Here is a 21,001-nt window from a genome sequence, read left to right as displayed (position 1 = left end):
AGGCCTGATGAAAACACCATGTAAATTACATGTCTTTATGCCACATTGCCAGGCTGTAAACGTTTTTATTGTTTATAGGTGGCGTTGTGTGTACATTCAGAAGAGGATGACTTTGATGATATAACAAAACAAAATGCAGCAGAATTCCATCACAGTGAGTTAGCATGATAGGGCTATTCCAGTAGTTTTTTTTTTAATGGACGTACAACAGACTGTAGCACAAATGACCAACAGTGTGAGATGTTTGTTTGCTACAAGACTTGAAATGGGGTAACCTTTAATTTCACCGTGTCCCAAAAAACAGACTCTCAAACATGCAGTACATACATTTATAAGTGCATGTTTACCACTGGTGTGAGGATTCAATGGTTGTTAGAAGACACTGTGCCCCTGCTGTGGAAGGACTGGTTTTAGCTTCACAAGAGCCCTAAAAGTCATCATGATAGCCCAAATGTCAGTCATATGAGCAAGCTATTCTTGTGCAGAAATGTGAAAAGCAACCAATCTTGCGGCCTCAGTCCTTCATTAGTCAGTGCGGAGATTAATCAGCCATGTTCTATCGTAATTACTGCAAAAGCACACCCGTTAAATTTGTCCTTGTCTTCTTTAGTCAGGTTTGCCACAGCATCGTCATAAAGCGAGACAAAGCAATTTGGCCGTGTCATCTCCCATGGACCAGTGTTGCAGCACACACACAGCACACATTTTGCATGAACGCCAGGGCTCAGATCCATTCTTCTTTTCTTCATCTACAAAAAAAAAACCTACACACACACCACACCCAAAATATTTGGGTTTTTGGAGGGTTTCATCTGCACAAATCCACCGTGGGCTCTATCTCCATGTGTGTTCAAGCAAACATCTGTCCCGGACCTCCAGTGTGGCTCTTCTCTGCAGCCAGACGCTCCTGGCTCTGTTGGCGGCCTGTGTCACTGCTTTTAATGACACTGGCATAGTCATACACCCCCACTTCCAAGTTCCTGGCCTTCAGAGCCGCTGTGTGAAGCTTCTCCAAAAAGTCAGGCATACCTGTCAGGAAAAGCAAACAAATACAATTTTTAATTTGGGGTTTTTCAACCCAACGTTTCATATGACAACATTTCAAGATTTCACCCGTCAATTGCAGCCATACCAAGTGAATGAACCGATGCACTCGCATCGCGCACATGCGCATTTATTAATATCGATTATTTTCCACGTCCTTCGTAAGTATGTTGTTTTTTTCAACTTGCTTCTAATGCACTTTTCTGGTAAAAAAAAAAAAAAACGGGAAACCTCACACACACTCAACAGGGGGCCAAGAAGCACCCAAAAATGGCATAAAATGCCAAAGTTTGAGGGTGTTGATTTTCGAAAAAAACGTAAGGGGTTAGTATGTCGTTTATTTCAATTTTTTCAACTTGTTGAAAATGCACTTTTCTGGTCAAAAAAACAGCGGAAACCTCACACACACTCAACAGGGGGCCCAGAAGAGCCCAAAAATGGCATAAAATGGCAAAGTGTGAGGGTGTTGATTTTAAAAAAAAACGTAAGGGGTTAGTATGTCGTTTTTTTTAATTTTTTCAACTTACTGAAAATGCACTTTTCTGGTGAAAATAACAAAGGAAACCTCACACACACACTCAACAGGGGCCCCAGAAGCACCCAAAAAGGGAATAAAAATGGCAGTTTTAAATTTTGTGATTTTTGAAAAAAACGTAAGGGGTTAGTATGTCATTTTTTTCCATTTTTTCAACTTGCTGAAAATGCACTTTTCTGGTCAAAAAAACAGCGGAAACCTCACACACACACTCAACAGGGGGCCCAAAAGAGCCCAAAAATTGCATAAAATGCCAAAGTTTGAGGGTGTCGATTTTTGAAAAAAACGTAAGGGGTTAGTATGTCGTTTTTTTCAATTTTTTCAACTTGCTGAAAATGCACTTTTCTGGTGAAAATAACAAAGGAAACCTCACACACACTCAACAGGGGCCCCAGAAGAGCCCAAAAATGGCATAAAATGCCAAAGTTTGAGGGTGTTGATTTTCGAAAAAAACGTAAGGGGTTAGTATGTCGTTTTTTTCAATTTTTTCAACTTGTTGAAAATGCACTTTTCTGGTCAAAAAAACAGCGGAAACCTCACACACACTCAACAGGGGGCCCAGAAGCACCCAAAAAGGGAATAAAATGGCAGTTTTAAATTTTGTGATTTTTGAAAAAAACGTAAGGGGTTAGTATGTCGTTTTTTTCCATTTTTTCAACTTGCTGAAAATGCACTTTTCTGGTCAAAAAAACAGCGGAAACCTCACACACACTCAACAGGGGGCCCAGAAGAGCCCAAAAATGGCATAAAATGCCAAAGTTTGAGGGTGTTGATTTTCGAAAAAAACGTAAGGGGTTAGTATGTCGTTTTTTTTCAATTTTTTCAACTTGCTGAAAATGCACTTTTCTGGTCAAAAAAACAGCGGAAACCTCACACACACTCAACAGGGGGCCCAGAAGCACCCAAAAAGGGAATAAAATGGCAGTTTTAAATTTTGTGATTTTTGAAAAAAACGTAAGGGGTTAGTATGTTGTTTTTTTCCATTTTTTCAACTTGCTGAAAATGCACTTTTCTGGTCAAAAAAACAGCGGAAACCTCACACACACTCAACAGGGGGCCCAGAAGAGCCCAAAAATGGCATAAAATGCCAAAGTTTGAGGGTGTTGATTTTCGAAAAAAACGTAAGGGGTTAGTATGTCGTTTTTTTTCAATTTTTTCAACTTGCTGAAAATGCACTTTTCTGGTCAAAAAAACAGCGGAAACCTCACACACACTCAACAGGGGCCCCAGAAGCACCCAAAAAGGGAATAAAATGTCAGTTTTAAATTTTGTGATTTTTGAAAAAAACGTAAGGGGTTAGTATGTCGTTTTTTCCATTTTTTCAACTTGCTGAAAATGCACTTTTCTGGTAAAAAAAAAAAACAGCGGAAACCTCACACACACTCAACAGGGGGCCCAGAAGAGCCCAAAAATGGCATAAAATGCCAAAGTGTGAGGGTGTTGATTTTCGAAAAAAACGTAAGGGGTTAGTATGTCGTTTTTTTCAATTTTTTCAACTTGTTGAAAATGCACTTTTCTGGTCAAAAAAACAGCGGAAACCTCACACACACTCAACAGGGGGCCCAGAAGCACCCAAAAAGGGAATAAAATGGCAGTTTTAAATTTTGTGATTTTTGAAAAAAACGTAAGGGGTTAGTATGTCATTTTTTTCCATTTTTTCAACTTGCTGAAAATGCACTTTTCTGGTCAAAAAAACAGCGGAAACCTCACACACACTCAACAGGGGGCCCAGAAGCACCCAAAAAGGGAATAAAATGGCAGTTTTAAATTTTGTGATTTTTGAAAAAAACGTAAGGGGTTAGTATGTCGTTTTTTCCATTTTTTCAACTTGCTGAAAATGCACTTTTCTGGTAAAAAAAAAACAGCGGAAACCTCACACACACTCAACAGGGGGCCCAGAAGAGCCCAAAAATGGCATAAAATGCCAAAGTGTGAGGGTGTTGATTTTCGAAAAAAACGTAAGGGGTTAGTATGTCGTTTTTTTCAATTTTTTCAACTTGTTGAAAATGCACTTTTCTGGTCAAAAAAACAGCGGAAACCTCACACACACTCAACAGGGGGCCCAGAAGCACCCAAAAAGGGAATAAAATGGCAGTTTTAAATTTTGTGATTTTTGAAAAAAACGTAAGGGGTTAGTATGTCATTTTTTTCCATTTTTTCAACTTGCTGAAAATGCACTTTTCTGGTCAAAAAAACAGCGGAAACCTCACACACACTCAACAGGGGGCCCAGAAGCACCCAAAAAGGGAATAAAATGGCAGTTTTAAATTTTGTGATTTTTGAAAAAAACGTAAGGGGTTAGTATGTCGTTTTTTCCATTTTTTCAACTTGCTGAAAATGCACTTTTCTGGTAAAAAAAAAACAGCGGAAACCTCACACACACTCAACAGGGGGCCCAGAAGAGCCCAAAAATGGCATAAAATGCCAAAGTTTGAGGGTGTTGATTTTCGAAAAAAACGTAAGGGGTTAGTATGTCGTTTTTTTTAATTTTTCAACTTACTGAAAATGCACTTTTCTGGTGAAAATAACAAAGGAAACCTCACACACACACTCAACAGGGGCCCCAGAAGCACCCAGAAAAAGGGAATGAAATGGCAGTTTTAAATTTTGTGATTTTTGAAAAAAACGTAAGGGGTTAGTATGTCGTTTTTTTCCATTTTTTCAACTTGCTAAAAATGCACTTTTCTGGTCAAAAAAACAGCGGAAACCTCACACACACTCAACAGGGGGCCCAGAAGAGCCCAAAAATGGCATAAAATGCCAAAGTTTGAGGGTGTTGATTTTCGAAAAAAACGTAAGGGGTTAGTATGTCGTTTTTTCCATTTTTTCAACTTGCTGAAAATGCACTTTTCTGGTAAAAAAAAACAGCGGAAACCTCACACACACTCAACAGGGGGCCCAGAAGAGCCCAAAAATGGCATAAAATGCCAAAGTTTGAGGGTGTTGATTTTCAAAAAAAACGTAAGGGGTTAGTATGTCGTTTTTTTCAATTTTTTCAACTTGTTGAAAATGCACTTTTCTGGTCAAAAAAACAGCGGAAACCTCACACACACTCAACAGGGGCCCCAAAAGCACCCAGAAAAAGGGAATGAAATGGCAGTTTTAAATTTTGTGATTTTCGAAAAAAACGTAAGGGGTTAGTATGTCGTTTTTTTCAATTTTTTCAACTTGTTGAAAATGCACTTTTCTGGTCAAAAAAACAGCGGAAACCTCACACACACTCAACAGGGGCCCCAGAAGCACCCAAAAAGGGAATGAAATGTCAGTTTTAAATTTTGTGATTTTTGAAAAAAACGTAAGGGGTTAGTATGTCGTTTTTTCCATTTTTTCAACTTGCTGAAAATGCACTTTTCTGGTAAAAAAAAACAGCGGAAACCTCACACACACTCAACAGGGGGCCCAGAAGAGCCCAAAAATGGCATAAAATGCCAAAGTTTGAGGGTGTTGATTTTTGAAAAAAACATAAGGGGTTAGTATGTCGTTTTTTTCAATTTTTTCAACTTGTTGAAAATGCACTTTTCTGGTCAAAAAAACAGCGGAAACCTCACACACACTCAACAGGGGGCCCAGAAGCACCCAAAAAGGGAATAAAATGGCAGTTTTAAATTTTGTGATTTTTGAAAAAAACGTAAGGGGTTAGTATGTCATTTTTTTCCATTTTTTCAACTTGCTGAAAATGCACTTTTCTGGTGAAAATAACAAAGGAAACCTCACACACACACACTCAACAGGGGCCCCAGAAGCACCCAGAAAAAGGGAATGAAATGGCAGTTTTAAATTTTGTGATTTTTGAAAAAAACGTAAGGGGTTAGTATGTCGTTTTTTTTCAATTTTTTCAACTTGCTGAAAATGCACTTTTTTGGTCAAAAAAACAGCGGAAACCTCACACACACTCAACAGGGGGCCCAAAAGAGCCCAAAAATTGCATAAAATGCCAAAGTTTGAGGGTGTCGATTTTTGAAAAAAAACGTAAGGGGTTAGTATGTCGTTTTTTTCAATTTTTTCAACTTGCTGAAAATGCACTTTTCTGGTGAAAATAACAAAGGAAACCTCACACACACTCAACAGGGGCCCCAGAAGAGCCCAAAAATGGCATAAAATGCCAAAGTTTGAGGGTGTTGATTTTCGAAAAAAACGTAAGGGGTTAGTATGTCGTTTTTTTCAATTTTTTCAACTTGTTGAAAATGCACTTTTCTGGTCAAAAAAACAGCGGAAACCTCACACACACTCAACAGGGGGCCCAGAAGCACCCAAAAAGGGAATAAAATGGCAGTTTTAAATTTTGTGATTTTTGAAAAAAACGTAAGGGGTTAGTATGTCATTTTTTTCCATTTTTTCAACTTGCTGAAAATGCACTTTTCTGGTCAAAAAAACAGCGGAAACCTCACACACACTCAACAGGGGGCCCAGAAGAGCCCAAAAATGGCATAAAATGCCAAAGTTTGAGGGTGTTGATTTTCGAAAAAAACGTAAGGGGTTAGTATGTCGTTTTTTTTCAATTTTTTCAACTTGCTGAAAATGCACTTTTCTGGTCAAAAAAACAGCGGAAACCTCACACACACTCAACAGGGGCCCCAGAAGCACCCAAAAAGGGAATAAAATGTCAGTTTTAAATTTTGTGATTTTTGAAAAAAACGTAAGGGGTTAGTATGTCGTTTTTTCCATTTTTTTCAACTTGCTGAAAATGCACTTTTCTGGTAAAAAAAAAAAACAGCGGAAACCTCACACACACTCAACAGGGGGCCCAGAAGAGCCCAAAAATGGCATAAAATGCCAAAGTGTGAGGGTGTTGATTTTCGAAAAAAACGTAAGGGGTTAGTATGTCGTTTTTTTCAATTTTTTCAACTTGCTGAAAATGCACTTTTCTGGTCAAAAAAACAGCGGAAACCTCACACACACTCAACAGGGGGCCCAGAAGCACCCAAAAAGGGAATAAAATGGCAGTTTTAAATTTTGTGATTTTTGAAAAAAACGTAAGGGGTTAGTATGTCGTTTTTTCCATTTTTTCAACTTGCTGAAAATGCACTTTTCTGGTAAAAAAAAAACAGCGGAAACCTCACACACACTCAACAGGGGGCCCAGAAGAGCCCAAAAATGGCATAAAATGCCAAAGTTTGAGGGTGTTGATTTTCGAAAAAAACGTAAGGGGTTAGTATGTCGTTTTTTTCAATTTTTTCAACTTGCTGAAAATGCACTTTTCTGGTCAAAAAAACAGCGGAAACCTCACACACACTCAACAGGGGGCCCAGAAGCACCCAAAAAGGGAATAAAATGGCAGTTTTAAATTTTGTGATTTTTGAAAAAAACGTAAGGGGTTAGTATGTCATTTTTTTCCATTTTTTCAACTTGCTGAAAATGCACTTTTCTGGTCAAAAAAACAGCGGAAACCTCACACACACTTAACAGGGGGCCCAGAAGAGCCCAAAAATGGCATAAAATGCCAAAGTTTGAGGGTGTTGATTTTCGAAAAAAACGTAAGGGGTTAGTATGTCATTTTTTTTAATTTTTTCAACTTGCTGAAAATGCACTTTTCTGGTCAATAAAACAGCGGAAACCTCACACACACTCAACAGGGGCCCCAGAAGCACCCAAAAAGGGAATAAAATGTCAGTTTTAAATTTTGTGATTTTTGAAAAAAACGTAAGGGGTTAGTATGTCGTTTTTTCCATTTTTTCAACTTGCTGAAAATGCACTTTTCTGGTAAAAAAAAAAACAGCGGAAACCTCACACACACTCAACAGGGGGCCCAGAAGAGCCCAAAAATGGCATAAAATGCCAAAGTTTGAGGGTGTTGATTTTCGAAAAAAACGTAAGGGGTTAGTATGTCGTTTTTTTCAATTTTTTCAACTTGTTGAAAATGCACTTTTCTGGTCAAAAAAACAGCGGAAACCTCACACACACTCAACAGGGGGCCCAGAAGCACCCAAAAAGGGAATAAAATGGCAGTTTTAAATTTTGTGATTTTTGAAAAAAACGTAAGGGGTTAGTATGTCGTTTTTTTCCATTTTTTCAACTTGCTGAAAATGCACTTTTCTGGTCAAAAAAACAGCGGAAACCTCACACACACTCAACAGGGGGCCCAGAAGAGCCCAAAAATGGCATAAAATGCCAAAGTTTGAGGGTGTTGATTTTCGAAAAAAACGTAAGGGGTTAGTATGTCGTTTTTTTCAATTTTTTCAACTTGTTGAAAATGCACTTTTCTGGTCAAAAAAACAGCGGAAACCTCACACACACTCAACAGGGGCCCCAGAAGCACCCAAAAAGGGAATGAAATGTCAGTTTTAAATTTTGTGATTTTTGAAAAAAACGTAAGGGGTTAGTATGTCGTTTTTTCCATTTTTTCAACTTGCTGAAAATGCACTTTTCTGGTAAAAAAAAACAGCGGAAACCTCCCACACACTCAACAGGGGGCCCAGAAGAGCCCAAAAATGGCATAAAATGCCAAAGTTTGAGGGTGTTGATTTTCGAAAAAAACATAAGGGGTTAGTATGTCGTTTTTTTTCAATTTTTTCAACTTGTTGAAAATGCACTTTTCTGGTCAAAAAAACAGCGGAAACCTCACACACACTCAACAGGGGGCCCAGAAGCACCCAAAAAGGGAATAAAATGGCAGTTTTAAATTTTGTGATTTTTGAAAAAAACGTAAGGGGTTAGTATGTCATTTTTTTCCATTTTTTCAACTTGCTGAAAATGCACTTTTCTGGTCAAAAAAACAGCGGAAACCTCACACACACTCAACAGGGGGCCCAGAAGAGCCCAAAAATGGCATAAAATGCCAAAGTTTGAGGGTGTTGATTTTCGAAAAAAACGTAAGGGGTTAGTATGTCGTTTTTTTCAATTTTTTCAACTTGTTGAAAATGCACTTTTCTGGTCAAAAAAACAGCGGAAACCTCACACACACTCAACAGGGGCCCCAGAAGCACCCAAAAAGGGAATGAAATGTCAGTTTTAAATTTTGTGATTTTTGAAAAAAACGTAAGGGGTTAGTATGTCGTTTTTTCCATTTTTTCAACTTGCTGAAAATGCACTTTTCTGGTAAAAAAAAAACAGCGGAAACCTCCCACACACTCAACAGGGGGCCCAGAAGAGCCCAAAAATGGCATAAAATGCCAAAGTTTGAGGGTGTTGATTTTCGAAAAAAACATAAGGGGTTAGTATGTCGTTTTTTTTCAATTTTTTCAACTTGTTGAAAATGCACTTTTCTGGTCAAAAAAACAGCGGAAACCTCACACACACTCAACAGGGGGCCCAGAAGCACCCAAAAAGGGAATAAAATGGCAGTTTTAAATTTTGTGATTTTTGAAAAAAACGTAAGGGGTTAGTATGTCATTTTTTTCCATTTTTTCAACTTGCTGAAAATGCACTTTTCTGGTGAAAATAACAAAGGAAATCTCACACACACACACTCAACAGGGGCCCCAGAAGCACCCAGAAAAAGGGAATGAAATGGCAGTTTTAAATTTTGTGATTTTTGAAAAAAACGTAAGGGGTTAGTATGTCGTTTTTTTTCAATTTTTTCAACTTGCTGAAAATGCACTTTTTTGGTCAAAAAAACAGCGGAAACCTCACACACACTCAACAGGGGGCCCAAAAGAGCCCAAAAATTGCATAAAATGCCAAAGTTTGAGGGTGTCGATTTTTGAAAAAAAACGTAAGGGGTTAGTATGTCGTTTTTTTCAATTTTTTCAACTTGCTGAAAATGCACTTTTCTGGTGAAAATAACAAAGGAAACCTCACACACACTCAACAGGGGCCCCAGAAGAGCCCAAAAATGGCATAAAATGCCAAAGTTTGAGGGTGTTGATTTTCGAAAAAAACGTAAGGGGTTAGGTATGTCGTTTTTTTCAATTTTTTCAACTTGTTGAAAATGCACTTTTCTGGTCAAAAAAACAGCGGAAACCTCACACACACTCAACAGGGGGCCCAGAAGCACCCAAAAAGGGAATAAAATGGCAGTTTTAAATTTTGTGATTTTTGAAAAAAACGTAAGGGGTTAGTATGTCATTTTTTTCCATTTTTTCAACTTGCTGAAAATGCACTTTTCTGGTCAAAAAAACAGCGGAAACCTCACACACACTCAACAGGGGCCCCAGAAGCACCCAGAAAAAGGGAATGAAATGGCAGTTTTAAATTTTGTGATTTTTGAAAAAAACGTAAGGGGTTAGTATGTCGTTTTTTTTCAATTTTTTCAACTTGCTGAAAATGCACTTTTTTGGTCAAAAAAACAGCGGAAACCTCACACACACTCAACAGGGGGCCCAAAAGAGCCCAAAAATTGCATAAAATGCCAAAGTTTGAGGGTGTCGATTTTTGAAAAAAACGTAAGGGGTTAGTATGTCGTTTTTTTCAATTTTTTCAACTTGCTGAAAATGCACTTTTCTGGTGAAAATAACAAAGGAAACCTCACACACACTCAACAGGGGCCCCAGAAGAGCCCAAAAATGGCATAAAATGCCAAAGTTTGAGGGTGTTGATTTTCGAAAAAAACGTAAGGGGTTAGTATGTCGTTTTTTTCAATTTTTTCAACTTGTTGAAAATGCACTTTTCTGGTCAAAAAAACAGCGGAAACCTCACACACACTCAACAGGGGGCCCAGAAGCACCCAAAAAGGGAATAAAATGGCAGTTTTAAATTTTGTGATTTTTGAAAAAAACGTAAGGGGTTAGTATGTCATTTTTTTCCATTTTTTCAACTTGCTGAAAATGCACTTTTCTGGTCAAAAAAACAGCGGAAACCTCACACACACTCAACAGGGGCCCCAGAAGCACCCAAAAAGGGAATAAAATGTCAGTTTTAAATTTTGTGATTTTTGAAAAAAACGTAAGGGGTTAGTATGTCGTTTTTTCCATTTTTTCAACTTGCTGAAAATGCACTTTTCTGGTAAAAAAAAAAAACAGCGGAAACCTCACACACACTCAACAGGGGGCCCAGAAGAGCCCAAAAATGGCATAAAATGCCAAAGTGTGAGGGTGTTGATTTTCGAAAAAAACGTAAGGGGTTAGTATGTCGTTTTTTTCAATTTTTTCAACTTGCTGAAAATGCACTTTTCTGGTCAAAAAAACAGCGGAAACCTCACACACACTCAACAGGGGCCCCAGAAACACCCAAAAAGGGAATAAAATGTCAGTTTTAAATTTTGTGATTTTTGAAAAAAACGTAAGGGGTTAGTATGTCGTTTTTTCCATTTTTTCAACTTGCTGAAAATGCACTTTTCTGGTAAAAAAAAAACAGCGGAAACCTCACACACACTCAACAGGGGGCCCAGAAGAGCCCAAAAATGGCATAAAATGCCAAAGTTTGAGGGTGTTGATATTCGAAAAAAACGTAAGGGGTTAGTATGTCGTTTTTTTCGATTTTTTCAACTTGTTGAAAATGCACTTTTCTGGTCAAAAAAACAGCGGAAACCTCACACACACTCAACAGGGGGCCCAGAAGCACCCAAAAAGGGAATAAAATGGCAGTTTTAAATTTTGTGATTTTTGAAAAAAACGTAAGGGGTTAGTATGTCGTTTTTTTCCATTTTTTCAACTTGCTGAAAATGCACTTTTCTGGTCAAAAAAACAGCGGAAACCTCACACACACTCAACAGGGGGCCCAGAAGAGCCCAAAAATGGCATAAAATGCCAAAGTTTGAGGGTGTTGATTTTCGAAAAAAACGTAAGGGGTTAGTATGTCATTTTTTTCAATTTTTTCAACTTGTTGAAAATGCACTTTTCTGGTCAAAAAAACAGCGGAAACCTCCCACACACTCAACAGGGGGCCCAGAAGAGCCCAAAAATGGCATAAAATGCCAAAGTTTGAGGGTGTTGATTTTCGAAAAAAACATAAGGGGTTAGTATGTCGTTTTTTTTCAATTTTTTCAACTTGTTGAAAATGCACTTTTCTGGTCAAAAAAACAGCGGAAACCTCACACACACTCAACAGGGGGCCCAGAAGCACCCAAAAAGGGAATAAAATGGCAGTTTTAAATTTTGTGATTTTTGAAAAAAACGTAAGGGGTTAGTATGTCATTTTTTTCCATTTTTTCAACTTGCTGAAAATGCACTTTTCTGGTGAAAATAACAAAGGAAACCTCACACACACACACTCAACAGGGGCCCCAGAAGCACCCAGAAAAAGGGAATGAAATGGCAGTTTTAAATTTTGTGATTTTTGAAAAAAACGTAAGGGGTTAGTATGTCGTTTTTTTTCAATTTTTTCAACTTGCTGAAAATGCACTTTTTTGGTCAAAAAAACAGCGGAAACCTCACACACACTCAACAGGGGGCCCAAAAGAGCCCAAAAATTGCATAAAATGCCAAAGTTTGAGGGTGTCGATTTTTGAAAAAAAACGTAAGGGGTTAGTATGTCGTTTTTTTCAATTTTTTCAACTTGCTGAAAATGCACTTTTCTGGTGAAAATAACAAAGGAAACCTCACACACACTCAACAGGGGCCCCAGAAGAGCCCAAAAATGGCATAAAATGCCAAAGTTTGAGGGTGTTGATTTTCGAAAAAAACGTAAGGGGTTAGTATGTCGTTTTTTTCAATTTTTTCAACTTGTTGAAAATGCACTTTTCTGGTCAAAAAAACAGCGGAAACCTCACACACACTCAACAGGGGGCCCAGAAGCACCCAAAAAGGGAATAAAATGGCAGTTTTAAATTTTGTGATTTTTGAAAAAAACGTAAGGGGTTAGTATGTCATTTTTTTCCATTTTTTCAACTTGCTGAAAATGCACTTTTCTGGTGAAAATAACAAAGGAAACCTCACACACACACACTCAACAGGGGCCCCAGAAGCACCCAGAAAAAGGGAATGAAATGGCAGTTTTAAATTTTGTGATTTTTGAAAAAAACGTAAGGGGTTAGTATGTCGTTTTTTTTCAATTTTTTCAACTTGCTGAAAATGCACTTTTTTGGTCAAAAAAACAGCGGAAACCTCACACACACTCAACAGGGGGCCCAAAAGAGCCCAAAAATTGCATAAAATGCCAAAGTTTGAGGGTGTCGATTTTTGAAAAAAACGTAAGGGGTTAGTATGTCGTTTTTTTCAATTTTTTCAACTTGCTGAAAATGCACTTTTCTGGTGAAAATAACAAAGGAAACCTCACACACACTCAACAGGGGCCCCAGAAGAGCCCAAAAATGGCATAAAATGCCAAAGTTTGAGGGTGTTGATTTTCGAAAAAAACGTAAGGGGTTAGTATGTCGTTTTTTTCAATTTTTTCAACTTGTTGAAAATGCACTTTTCTGGTCAAAAAAACAGCGGAAACCTCACACACACTCAACAGGGGGCCCAGAAGCACCCAAAAAGGGAATAAAATGGCAGTTTTAAATTTTGTGATTTTTGAAAAAAACGTAAGGGGTTAGTATGTCATTTTTTTCCATTTTTTCAACTTGCTGAAAATGCACTTTTCTGGTCAAAAAAACAGCGGAAACCTCACACACACTCAACAGGGGGCCCAGAAGAGCCCAAAAATGGCATAAAATGCCAAAGTTTGAGGGTGTTGATTTTCGAAAAAAACGTAAGGGGTTAGTATGTCGTTTTTTTTCAATTTTTTCAACTTGCTGAAAATGCACTTTTCTGGTCAAAAAAACAGCGGAAACCTCACACACACTCAACAGGGGCCCCAGAAGCACCCAAAAAGGGAATAAAATGTCAGTTTTAAATTTTGTGATTTTTGAAAAAAACGTAAGGGGTTAGTATGTCGTTTTTTCCATTTTTTCAACTTGCTGAAAATGCACTTTTCTGGTAAAAAAAAAAAACAGCGGAAACCTCACACACACTCAACAGGGGGCCCAGAAGAGCCCAAAAATGGCATAAAATGCCAAAGTGTGAGGGTGTTGATTTTCGAAAAAAACGTAAGGGGTTAGTATGTCGTTTTTTTCAATTTTTTCAACTTGCTGAAAATGCACTTTTCTGGTCAAAAAAACAGCGGAAACCTCACACACACTCAACAGGGGGCCCAGAAGCACCCAAAAAGGGAATAAAATGGCAGTTTTAAATTTTGTGATTTTTGAAAAAAACGTAAGGGGTTAGTATGTCGTTTTTTTCAATTTTTTCAACTTGTTGAAAATGCACTTTTCTGGTAAAAAAAAAAAAACAGCGGAAACCTCACACACACTCAACAGGGGCCCCAGAAGCACCCAAAAAGGGAATGAAATGGCAGTTTTAAATTTTGTGATTTTTGAAAAAAACGTAAGGGGTTAGTATGTCATTTTTTTTTAGTTTTTTTCAACTTGCTTCTAATGCACTTTTCTGGTCAGAAAACAAGGAAAACCTCACACACACACTCAACAGGGGCCCTAGAAGCACCCAAAAACGGCATAAAATGCCAGAGTTTGAGGGTGGTGATTTTTGACAAAAAACATAAGGGGTTAGTATATCGTTTTTTCAACTTGCTTCTAATGCACTTTTTTGGTAAAAAAAACAGAGGAAACTTCACACACACTCAAGAGGGGCCCCAGAAGCATCCAAAAATGGCATAAAATGCCAGCCTTGCATGCAACGAAAGTTCCTCCTGTTCTAAAAGTGCTGCATCATGTCTGCATGCTCCCAAATCCGGTACTCATAGCCAGATGATGACATTTTTGAGGCGCGTTTTGCAGGGTGCAAAACTTATATCACCCTCACAAAGACTGGAAGTCCCACACACAGCGGACATGCTTGTTGTGAATGCTGCAGTGGGGGCGGTGCTGATCGGTGGAAAGGATCGGTGTTTTAAAGCAAGTATTGGCCGATATCGATCCCTAATACACACATACATATGTATCATTTTTTATACACATACAGAAGTATATGGTAATGTAAACATATAGTGACATAATAAATGAATACAACACGACTCAACAACAATAAGTTCGATATAGTAGAACCATATTTACATTTTTGATTGAGAACAAATTTTGCTTTGTTCAATATTGAAATATAAAAGTAATTCAGGTACTATATACTGTGCTGTATGTGAGAGTGTTGCCAGGTTAGTTGGCTGGGAAAAAAATCAAAAAAACTCACCACTGGACACCATCCAGCTCACACAGTAACGAGGGAAGGCAGTCTGCGGGTCGTCGCTGTAAGTTAGTAGGTAGTCAAAGCCATTCTGGGAACACAAGCGGTAACATTTAAATAAGTGGCACAGCCATAAAATAATCTTATAGTCTTATGTAAACTGGATTAAACTGATTTTTAGAGCTCATTCTATGCAATGATATATGATAATAACCTCATCAAAGGACGTGTGCGGGCGGATGACCATCTTGGACTTGTACGTGTGAACTCTCACAAAGTCCTGAGACTCTGGAACTCTGGGATGCTGCACAGCTCTTTAAAAAAAGTGTCATATTTATTATGTTCATTGATGTATTCAAATGTTACTGCTGGTGCATGACATTGACTTGTAAACGCCAACCTGGACACCAAGATCATCAGGTTGTTCTCCAAGTCCACGTCGTAGCGTCGCACATACACGTAGTCTCTTGAGTACATGGGATACTGTGATGGAAAATGGATTTAGTTGTTGTATTTTCGGAGGCAGATCGAGAAGAGGAGGAGGAGGAACTCACAGGGAAGTGTGTAGCCCAGTGAACAACTTCAGAGCCTGTGTTGGCGTCTCGGTCCACCACTTCCAGTTTGATAACCAGAGCATCCCACTTCTTCCTGTACTCTGTGTCCAACTGAACCCAAGGCAAGACAGAGGTCAGCCATGTTGTTATTGTGCTATTAATACAGCAGGCAGCAGTGTTAAAGAGGAAGCCACAAATACACCATCACATGACACCACACCAGCTGAGGAGCAACATTTTAAATAGGCATGCTGGGGTATCTAATGTAATCTGGATTTTATAATCATTGTTATAATAACCTATTAACTAAAAATATCATACAACACTTCTCTACAGGAGAGGAGAAATATGATCTCAGGGAAGAACTAAACATGAAACACTTACGTGCGAGGACATTAAAAAGCTACAGCATTTATGTGGAAGCAAACTATGGAACAGGTTGTTGTTATTTTTCACCATTTTGATGGTTACATCATTATTTATGAATTGATTTATGTGATATATTCCATTGTACCCTGATGCATGTTCAAATCAAATTCATTGGTTAATTAATGGTTAGAGCGCAGGCCACACAGCTCGGAGCTAGGAGGGGTTCGATTCCTCCTCCTCTCTGTGTGGAGTTTGCATGTTCTCCCTGTGCATGCGTGGGTTTTCTCCGGGGACTCCGGTTTCCTCCCACATTCCAAAAACATGCTAGGTTAATTGACGACTCCAAATTGTCCATCGGTATGAATGTGAGTGTGAATGGTTGTTTGTCTATATGTGCCCTGTGATTGGCTGGCCACCAGTCCAGGGTGTACCCCGCCTCTCACCCCAAGACAGCAGGCCCGCAACCCTTGTGAGGATAAGCGGTCCAGAAAATGTATGGATTACCAAAATAGTTGTTGATTAATTAGTTAATTGATTGTTGCAGCTGTAATAATGACAACAAGAAAAAGCTATTCAGTTAATGCGTACCTCCATGAACACCTGTGGCGTCACCGTGTGACAAAAATTAGCTCCAAACTAACAACCCAGCTTGTTTTGTTTTAAAAATAAAAATGTCACTGTGGTAAGAAGTTGCATTTACGGAAGCTAGGCGGCTAACGCTAGCTAGGTAAAGTGTGTAAAGAAAGAAATGCAAAAATAGCTGAACAGAGATAAGTTTGGTAAGCACGTGACACAGCAGACATGTCGGATTTCCCGCCAAATATACTAATAAACACCTTCCGACGCCAATCACAAAAACCGATCTGCTGTTTTTTACACAAATCATCAGATGTTGATTGGAGCATTCCTACTTCGGATACAGTGCATCCGGAAAGTATTCACAGCGCTTCACTTTTTCCACATTTTGTCATGTTACAGCCTCATTCCAAACTGAATTAAATTAATCTCTTACCTCAAAATTCTACACAAAATACTCCATTATGACAATGTGAAAAAGGTTTTTTTTTACTTTTTTTGAATTTATTAAAAATAGAAAACAAAAAAATCACATTTACATAAGTATTCACAGCCTTTGCCATGAAGCTCAAAATTGAGCTCAGGTGCATCTTTTTTCCACTGATCATCCTTGAGATCTTTCTACAGCTTAATTGGAGTCCACCTGCAGTAAATTCAGTTGATTGGACATGATTTGGAAATATAATAACTGTCTATATAAGGTCCCACAGTTGACTGTGCATGTCAGAGCACAAACACCAAGCATGAATCAGGCCAATCACCAATCAGGCCTGTATGGTAGAGTGGCCAGACGAAAGCCACTCCTTAGTAAAAGGAACATGGCAGCCCGTCTGGAATTTGCCAAAAAGCACCTGAATGACTCTCAGACCATGAGAAACAAAATTCTCTGGTCTGATGAGACAAAGATTGAACTCTTTGGTGTGAATGCCAGGCGCCATGTTTGGAGGAAACCAGGCACTGCTCATCACCAGGCCAATACCATCCCTACAGTGAAGCATGGTGGTGGCAGCATCATGCTGTGGGGATGTTTTTCAGCAGCAGGAACTGGCAGACTAGTCAGGATAGAAGGAAAAATGAATGCAGCAATATATAGAGATATCCTGGAGATTAATTTAATTCAGTTTGGAATGAGGCTGTAACATGACAAAATGTAGAAAAAGTGAAGCGCTGTGAATACTTTCCGGATGCACTGTACGTCAAAAGCAGCTACTGCCATCTTGTGGAGTTAATTTTCAAAATATATACATAAGTAGGTTGCCTGCAGCCACATATCGTGTGGTCATGCCAATATTTTTTATATGGCACTAATTCCAGACCCTGGGGTTTATAGACCACGTACTTGGTCAGGGGTCTATAATTAGCAAAAAAATGCAGCGGTGGCTGTAGGCAAATTCTTGATGTAAAGACTGTATGGCAGGGGTCTCAAACACGCGGCCCGCGGGCCAAATGTGGCCCGCAGGACACGAGTTTGAGGCCCCCGCCTTGATATTAAAGTTTAATGTTAGTGCGGCCCGCGCAAGTTTGATATGGATGCTGTATGGTATCATGTACCCAGAAAAAATTATTACGTTTGATTAATGTTCATATTAAAGGTTAAATAACTTAATAGTTATCCTCCCTATCCGTGTGGAAGTGCTAAGTTTTTGGCTATTTAAGTTTAAAGGAAATAACTTGAAGGCTACCGTTTAGGTCGCTAGCTCTCTAGTTTGCGAGTTAGCATGTGTCTCAAGACCCTGCAGTTGCGCAATATGTTGTAAATAAAAAAAGTATAAACGTGACTATAGTCGTGTTTTGTCATGTGTACAGGGCTCTAATAATGCTTTGTTAATTTTAATCAGAAAAAAAATAATTTGTCTACCCACCAACTATATGTGGTTTCTTAAGTTTTATTATTTGCTGTTTTATTATTATTATTATATTTATTTATTACAGATTGATTTTTTTTTTTTTTTTTGGAAAACCTGATGCGCCCAGTCTCGCCCAGACCCTCGCTCCCAGTGGCCCCCCAAGTAAATTGAGTTTGAGACCCCTGCTGTATGGTTAATTGAATACTGTACCTGCACATTGAAGAACTGTCTCGGTGTGACGTCGCTGTAGGAGCCCAACACTGCGATACAACACCAAAATAATGGTTATGAGCTACTTGTTTCATTGTTGTTGTTTGTGAGCCAACTGACCTCTGTACTCATAGAGGTGACTGTCAGGGATGGGCCGCTTCCAGACTCTGAAGTCCTTCTTCTCCATCACAACCTCCCAGCCAGGCTCCATGTGTCCAGTGGCCGCTTTGTTGTTCTGCCTTTTCACCACTTCCAGTGCTTGCAGCTCAAGTCCACACCTGCACGTAGATGTAAATATTAGCACAGGGCGTTGTTAGCAAGATAGTGGCTTTGCATTGCATATTTAGTCTTTTTGCTTATTCCAAACCTGTGCATCTCCTCGTCTTGAATCTTCTCATTTTCCCACATGAAAATACCCGCCAGGGCGGCAATCAGTCTTCCGGTAGGGGGGTGCTTGCTCTGGAACCTGCGCCACATGCTGCCGGCCAGGGTCCACCTGGCCCTCTCAGAATACAGGTTGGAGTAGAGCTCGCCGATCTTACATGCACGCCGGAGCCTCTGGCCGGTCAAAAAACTGCAGTGGTCCATGAATATGGACAGCAAGCCCTTCCTCTTTTGTCCACATCTTGCAGTATCCCCGACAAGGACAGCTGCCCTGTGGAGGGTGGACAGGAGCAGGCCTGTAACCCTGCCCAACCATGGAGACGAGCCTGTGCCTTCCTCCTGCACAGCCTGCCGGAACAACCTTTTGCTCTGCAGCCTGGACGTCCTGACGCCGATCTCGCAGGTGAAACGACGGGGCACCGAATGAAACATGGCGGTAAGTGTCCCAAAGGCTGGATGAATCCCTCCAGATCAAGTTGCGAAGTAGTAGCTTTTTAACAAGTCGAGAAGCTGCAGAATGCACCATGCGATTGTTTATATGAGACGTGTATATATCATAAGGTTATCTCAAATGTCAATCACATTATTGCACTCAAGCTTGCTATCAGCGAACACGCGACATTTAGCATCGGCTAACTTTAGCAAGACTAACCTTAATCAAATATTTCTGAATCAAAGGTGCGATTACCACCACCTCGGCGTGTAGACACTTTAAGTACCTCCGCTCCGGCGTTTATGTGGTTTAAACAGTGACTTTATCCCGAAGACGTGCACACGTTTCGCATCCTTACTCGTTTGACCTCCTGTTCTTCCTGTCGTCTCTTGGACACGCCCACCAGGAAGTTCAACCCCGACGCACATAAAACACGCATATGCATTGGACAGAGATTATTCATACGACTGTTCTGATTGGTCGAGAGGGCGAATTCGTTTTAAGACGATTAGCTCTTGAACTAGCATGACCCTGGTCGCATAAAGAATTCAGAATCAGCGAGATAAAATTTATTATTGAATAGTTTCTCTGGTCATATTTTGCCCCATTTATTCACTTAAAGCTCAGCTAAATATATATATATATATATATATATATATATATATATATATATATATATATATATATTATTCGAGAGTTTGCGTCATCAACATGCGACCATAGCAAGCGGCATGAACAGATGGTGCCGCCTCAAGAGCCCAACTGTTTACGTACCTTGTTAGACTTGGGGGTATGTCCCGCAGTTGTCTTCATTATCTCACATTGTGTAACTAAACAAGAGTACTAAAATAAATAACTATTATGCCATTTGAATTGAACACAATGCCGACCTTGTACGCAAGACGACAGGTGGCGCTGGTGGCCACGGAAACAACACATATGTCTGCCCTGTCAATGTCAATGCAGTGATGCCGAAGATGGCATACTAAAATGGGAAGATTGATTTTAACATTATAAGGCAGGTATTACTTAATAATTCACTTCAAAAGTAGACAACATAAATGGAAAGAAGTACTTTAATACTGAATAAAGCTAAACCATTATGGACCACCATAGTGTTACCATTTCTGAAATACTGTGTGGAAATATGGGGAAATAACATATATATATATATTGTAGAAATCCTCCCCGTGAGGACTCTAAGTGGGTTTAGAATAGAGGATAAGGGAATCTCAAAGAACCAAATCACAGAATGAGAACCAGATTATTTATTCCTGACAACAATACCGAATACAGACGTCCAGGCTTATCTGCAGTCCCTGTATGCCTACGAGTAAGCGTGTCTTATTACAGCGCAGCTGCAAAAAGCACCCTTCCTTTCCCTGTCCGGTCTTTTATACATTTGAGGCTGGAGTCCTGGACCAATCAGCTTTCGCCACTGCCCTTGCTTGAACCGCTTTCATGGTGTTTCTCCTTTCGTTTGTTCGCTGTGGCTTCAAGGCATCTTTCCTTTGCAGGGGCATCAAGGCGTCTGGAACATTCTGCTTTTCCTTTGTTGCAAATCAAGCTCTCATATGCGTACTTGATGTTTCCACCTTAACTGTCAGTTGTCACGTTAGTCCTCATTTTTGTGTGTGGGTGCGTGTATCCTTTATATCCAAAGTATCCTTCGTATTTGTGAGACTATGTGTTTTCAATATAAAAGCGCATTTCATTCACGAAACACGTTGCACAAAAAAGGCAGACAATATTGTACATCGATAAGTCCGATACCAAATAAGTATAGGCCCAGTACAATTTTCAAGTACAATTGGTACAATACAATTTTCAAAATCATTTAATTATTTCAAACAAACAAAAAAATTGTATCAACGCCCTTATCTGTGGAGAATTTAACAATATTTAATACAACAATATAGACAATGTAGCAATAATATTAAAATGATTAAAGTATTTGCATATAATTGTTGAGCAAAAAAGAAGTAAACAAAAACAAAAACTACTTTTGGCTCTCATTCAAAATCTTTGGCTTTTTGCCCCCTAAGTCCTCCTGTGTCCAA

General features: G+C 39.2%; 1 protein-coding gene and 1 long non-coding RNA gene across 5 annotated transcripts; both read right to left on the bottom strand.

The window, feature by feature from the left end:
* Window positions 1-49: 49 nt before the first annotated feature.
* Window positions 50-19,396, bottom strand: stard7 (StAR related lipid transfer domain containing 7). 4 transcript variants are annotated; one of them, XM_058060552.2, is made up of 9 exons: window positions 19,300-19,396; window positions 18,492-19,018; window positions 18,245-18,402; window positions 18,125-18,174; window positions 15,123-15,233; window positions 14,969-15,051; window positions 14,783-14,882; window positions 14,575-14,659; window positions 50-1,029 (listed from the first exon to the last, which is right to left on the bottom strand). In XM_058060552.2, exons 2-9 carry the CDS (start codon window positions 18,938-18,940, stop codon window positions 851-853), a joined length of 1,215 nt encoding a protein of 404 aa, XP_057916535.2. In that variant the 5' UTR covers window positions 18,941-19,018; window positions 19,300-19,396; the 3' UTR covers window positions 50-850. The 4 variants fall into 4 exon arrangements, with proteins under 4 accessions (XP_057916535.2, XP_057916526.2, XP_057916517.2 ...); XM_058060543.2 differs by having other exon boundaries at window positions 19,161-19,351; XM_058060534.2 differs by having other exon boundaries at window positions 19,228-19,350.
* LOC144901187 (uncharacterized) lies at window positions 5,534-6,240 on the bottom strand. Its single transcript, XR_013629333.1, has 2 exons — window positions 6,131-6,240; window positions 5,534-5,629 (listed from the first exon to the last, which is right to left on the bottom strand). It is a non-coding gene; the product is annotated as an uncharacterized LOC144901187 (long non-coding RNA).
* Window positions 19,397-21,001: the final 1,605 nt, after the last annotated feature.

Source organism: Doryrhamphus excisus, linkage group LG10, assembly GCF_037039965.1.
Source record: "Doryrhamphus excisus strain RoL-2023G ecotype Guam linkage group LG10, RoL_Dexc_Guam_v1.1, whole genome shotgun sequence".
Taxonomy (NCBI): domain Eukaryota; kingdom Metazoa; phylum Chordata; class Actinopteri; order Syngnathiformes; family Syngnathidae; genus Doryrhamphus; species Doryrhamphus excisus.
This window is presented reverse-complemented; position numbering and strand designations above follow the sequence as displayed.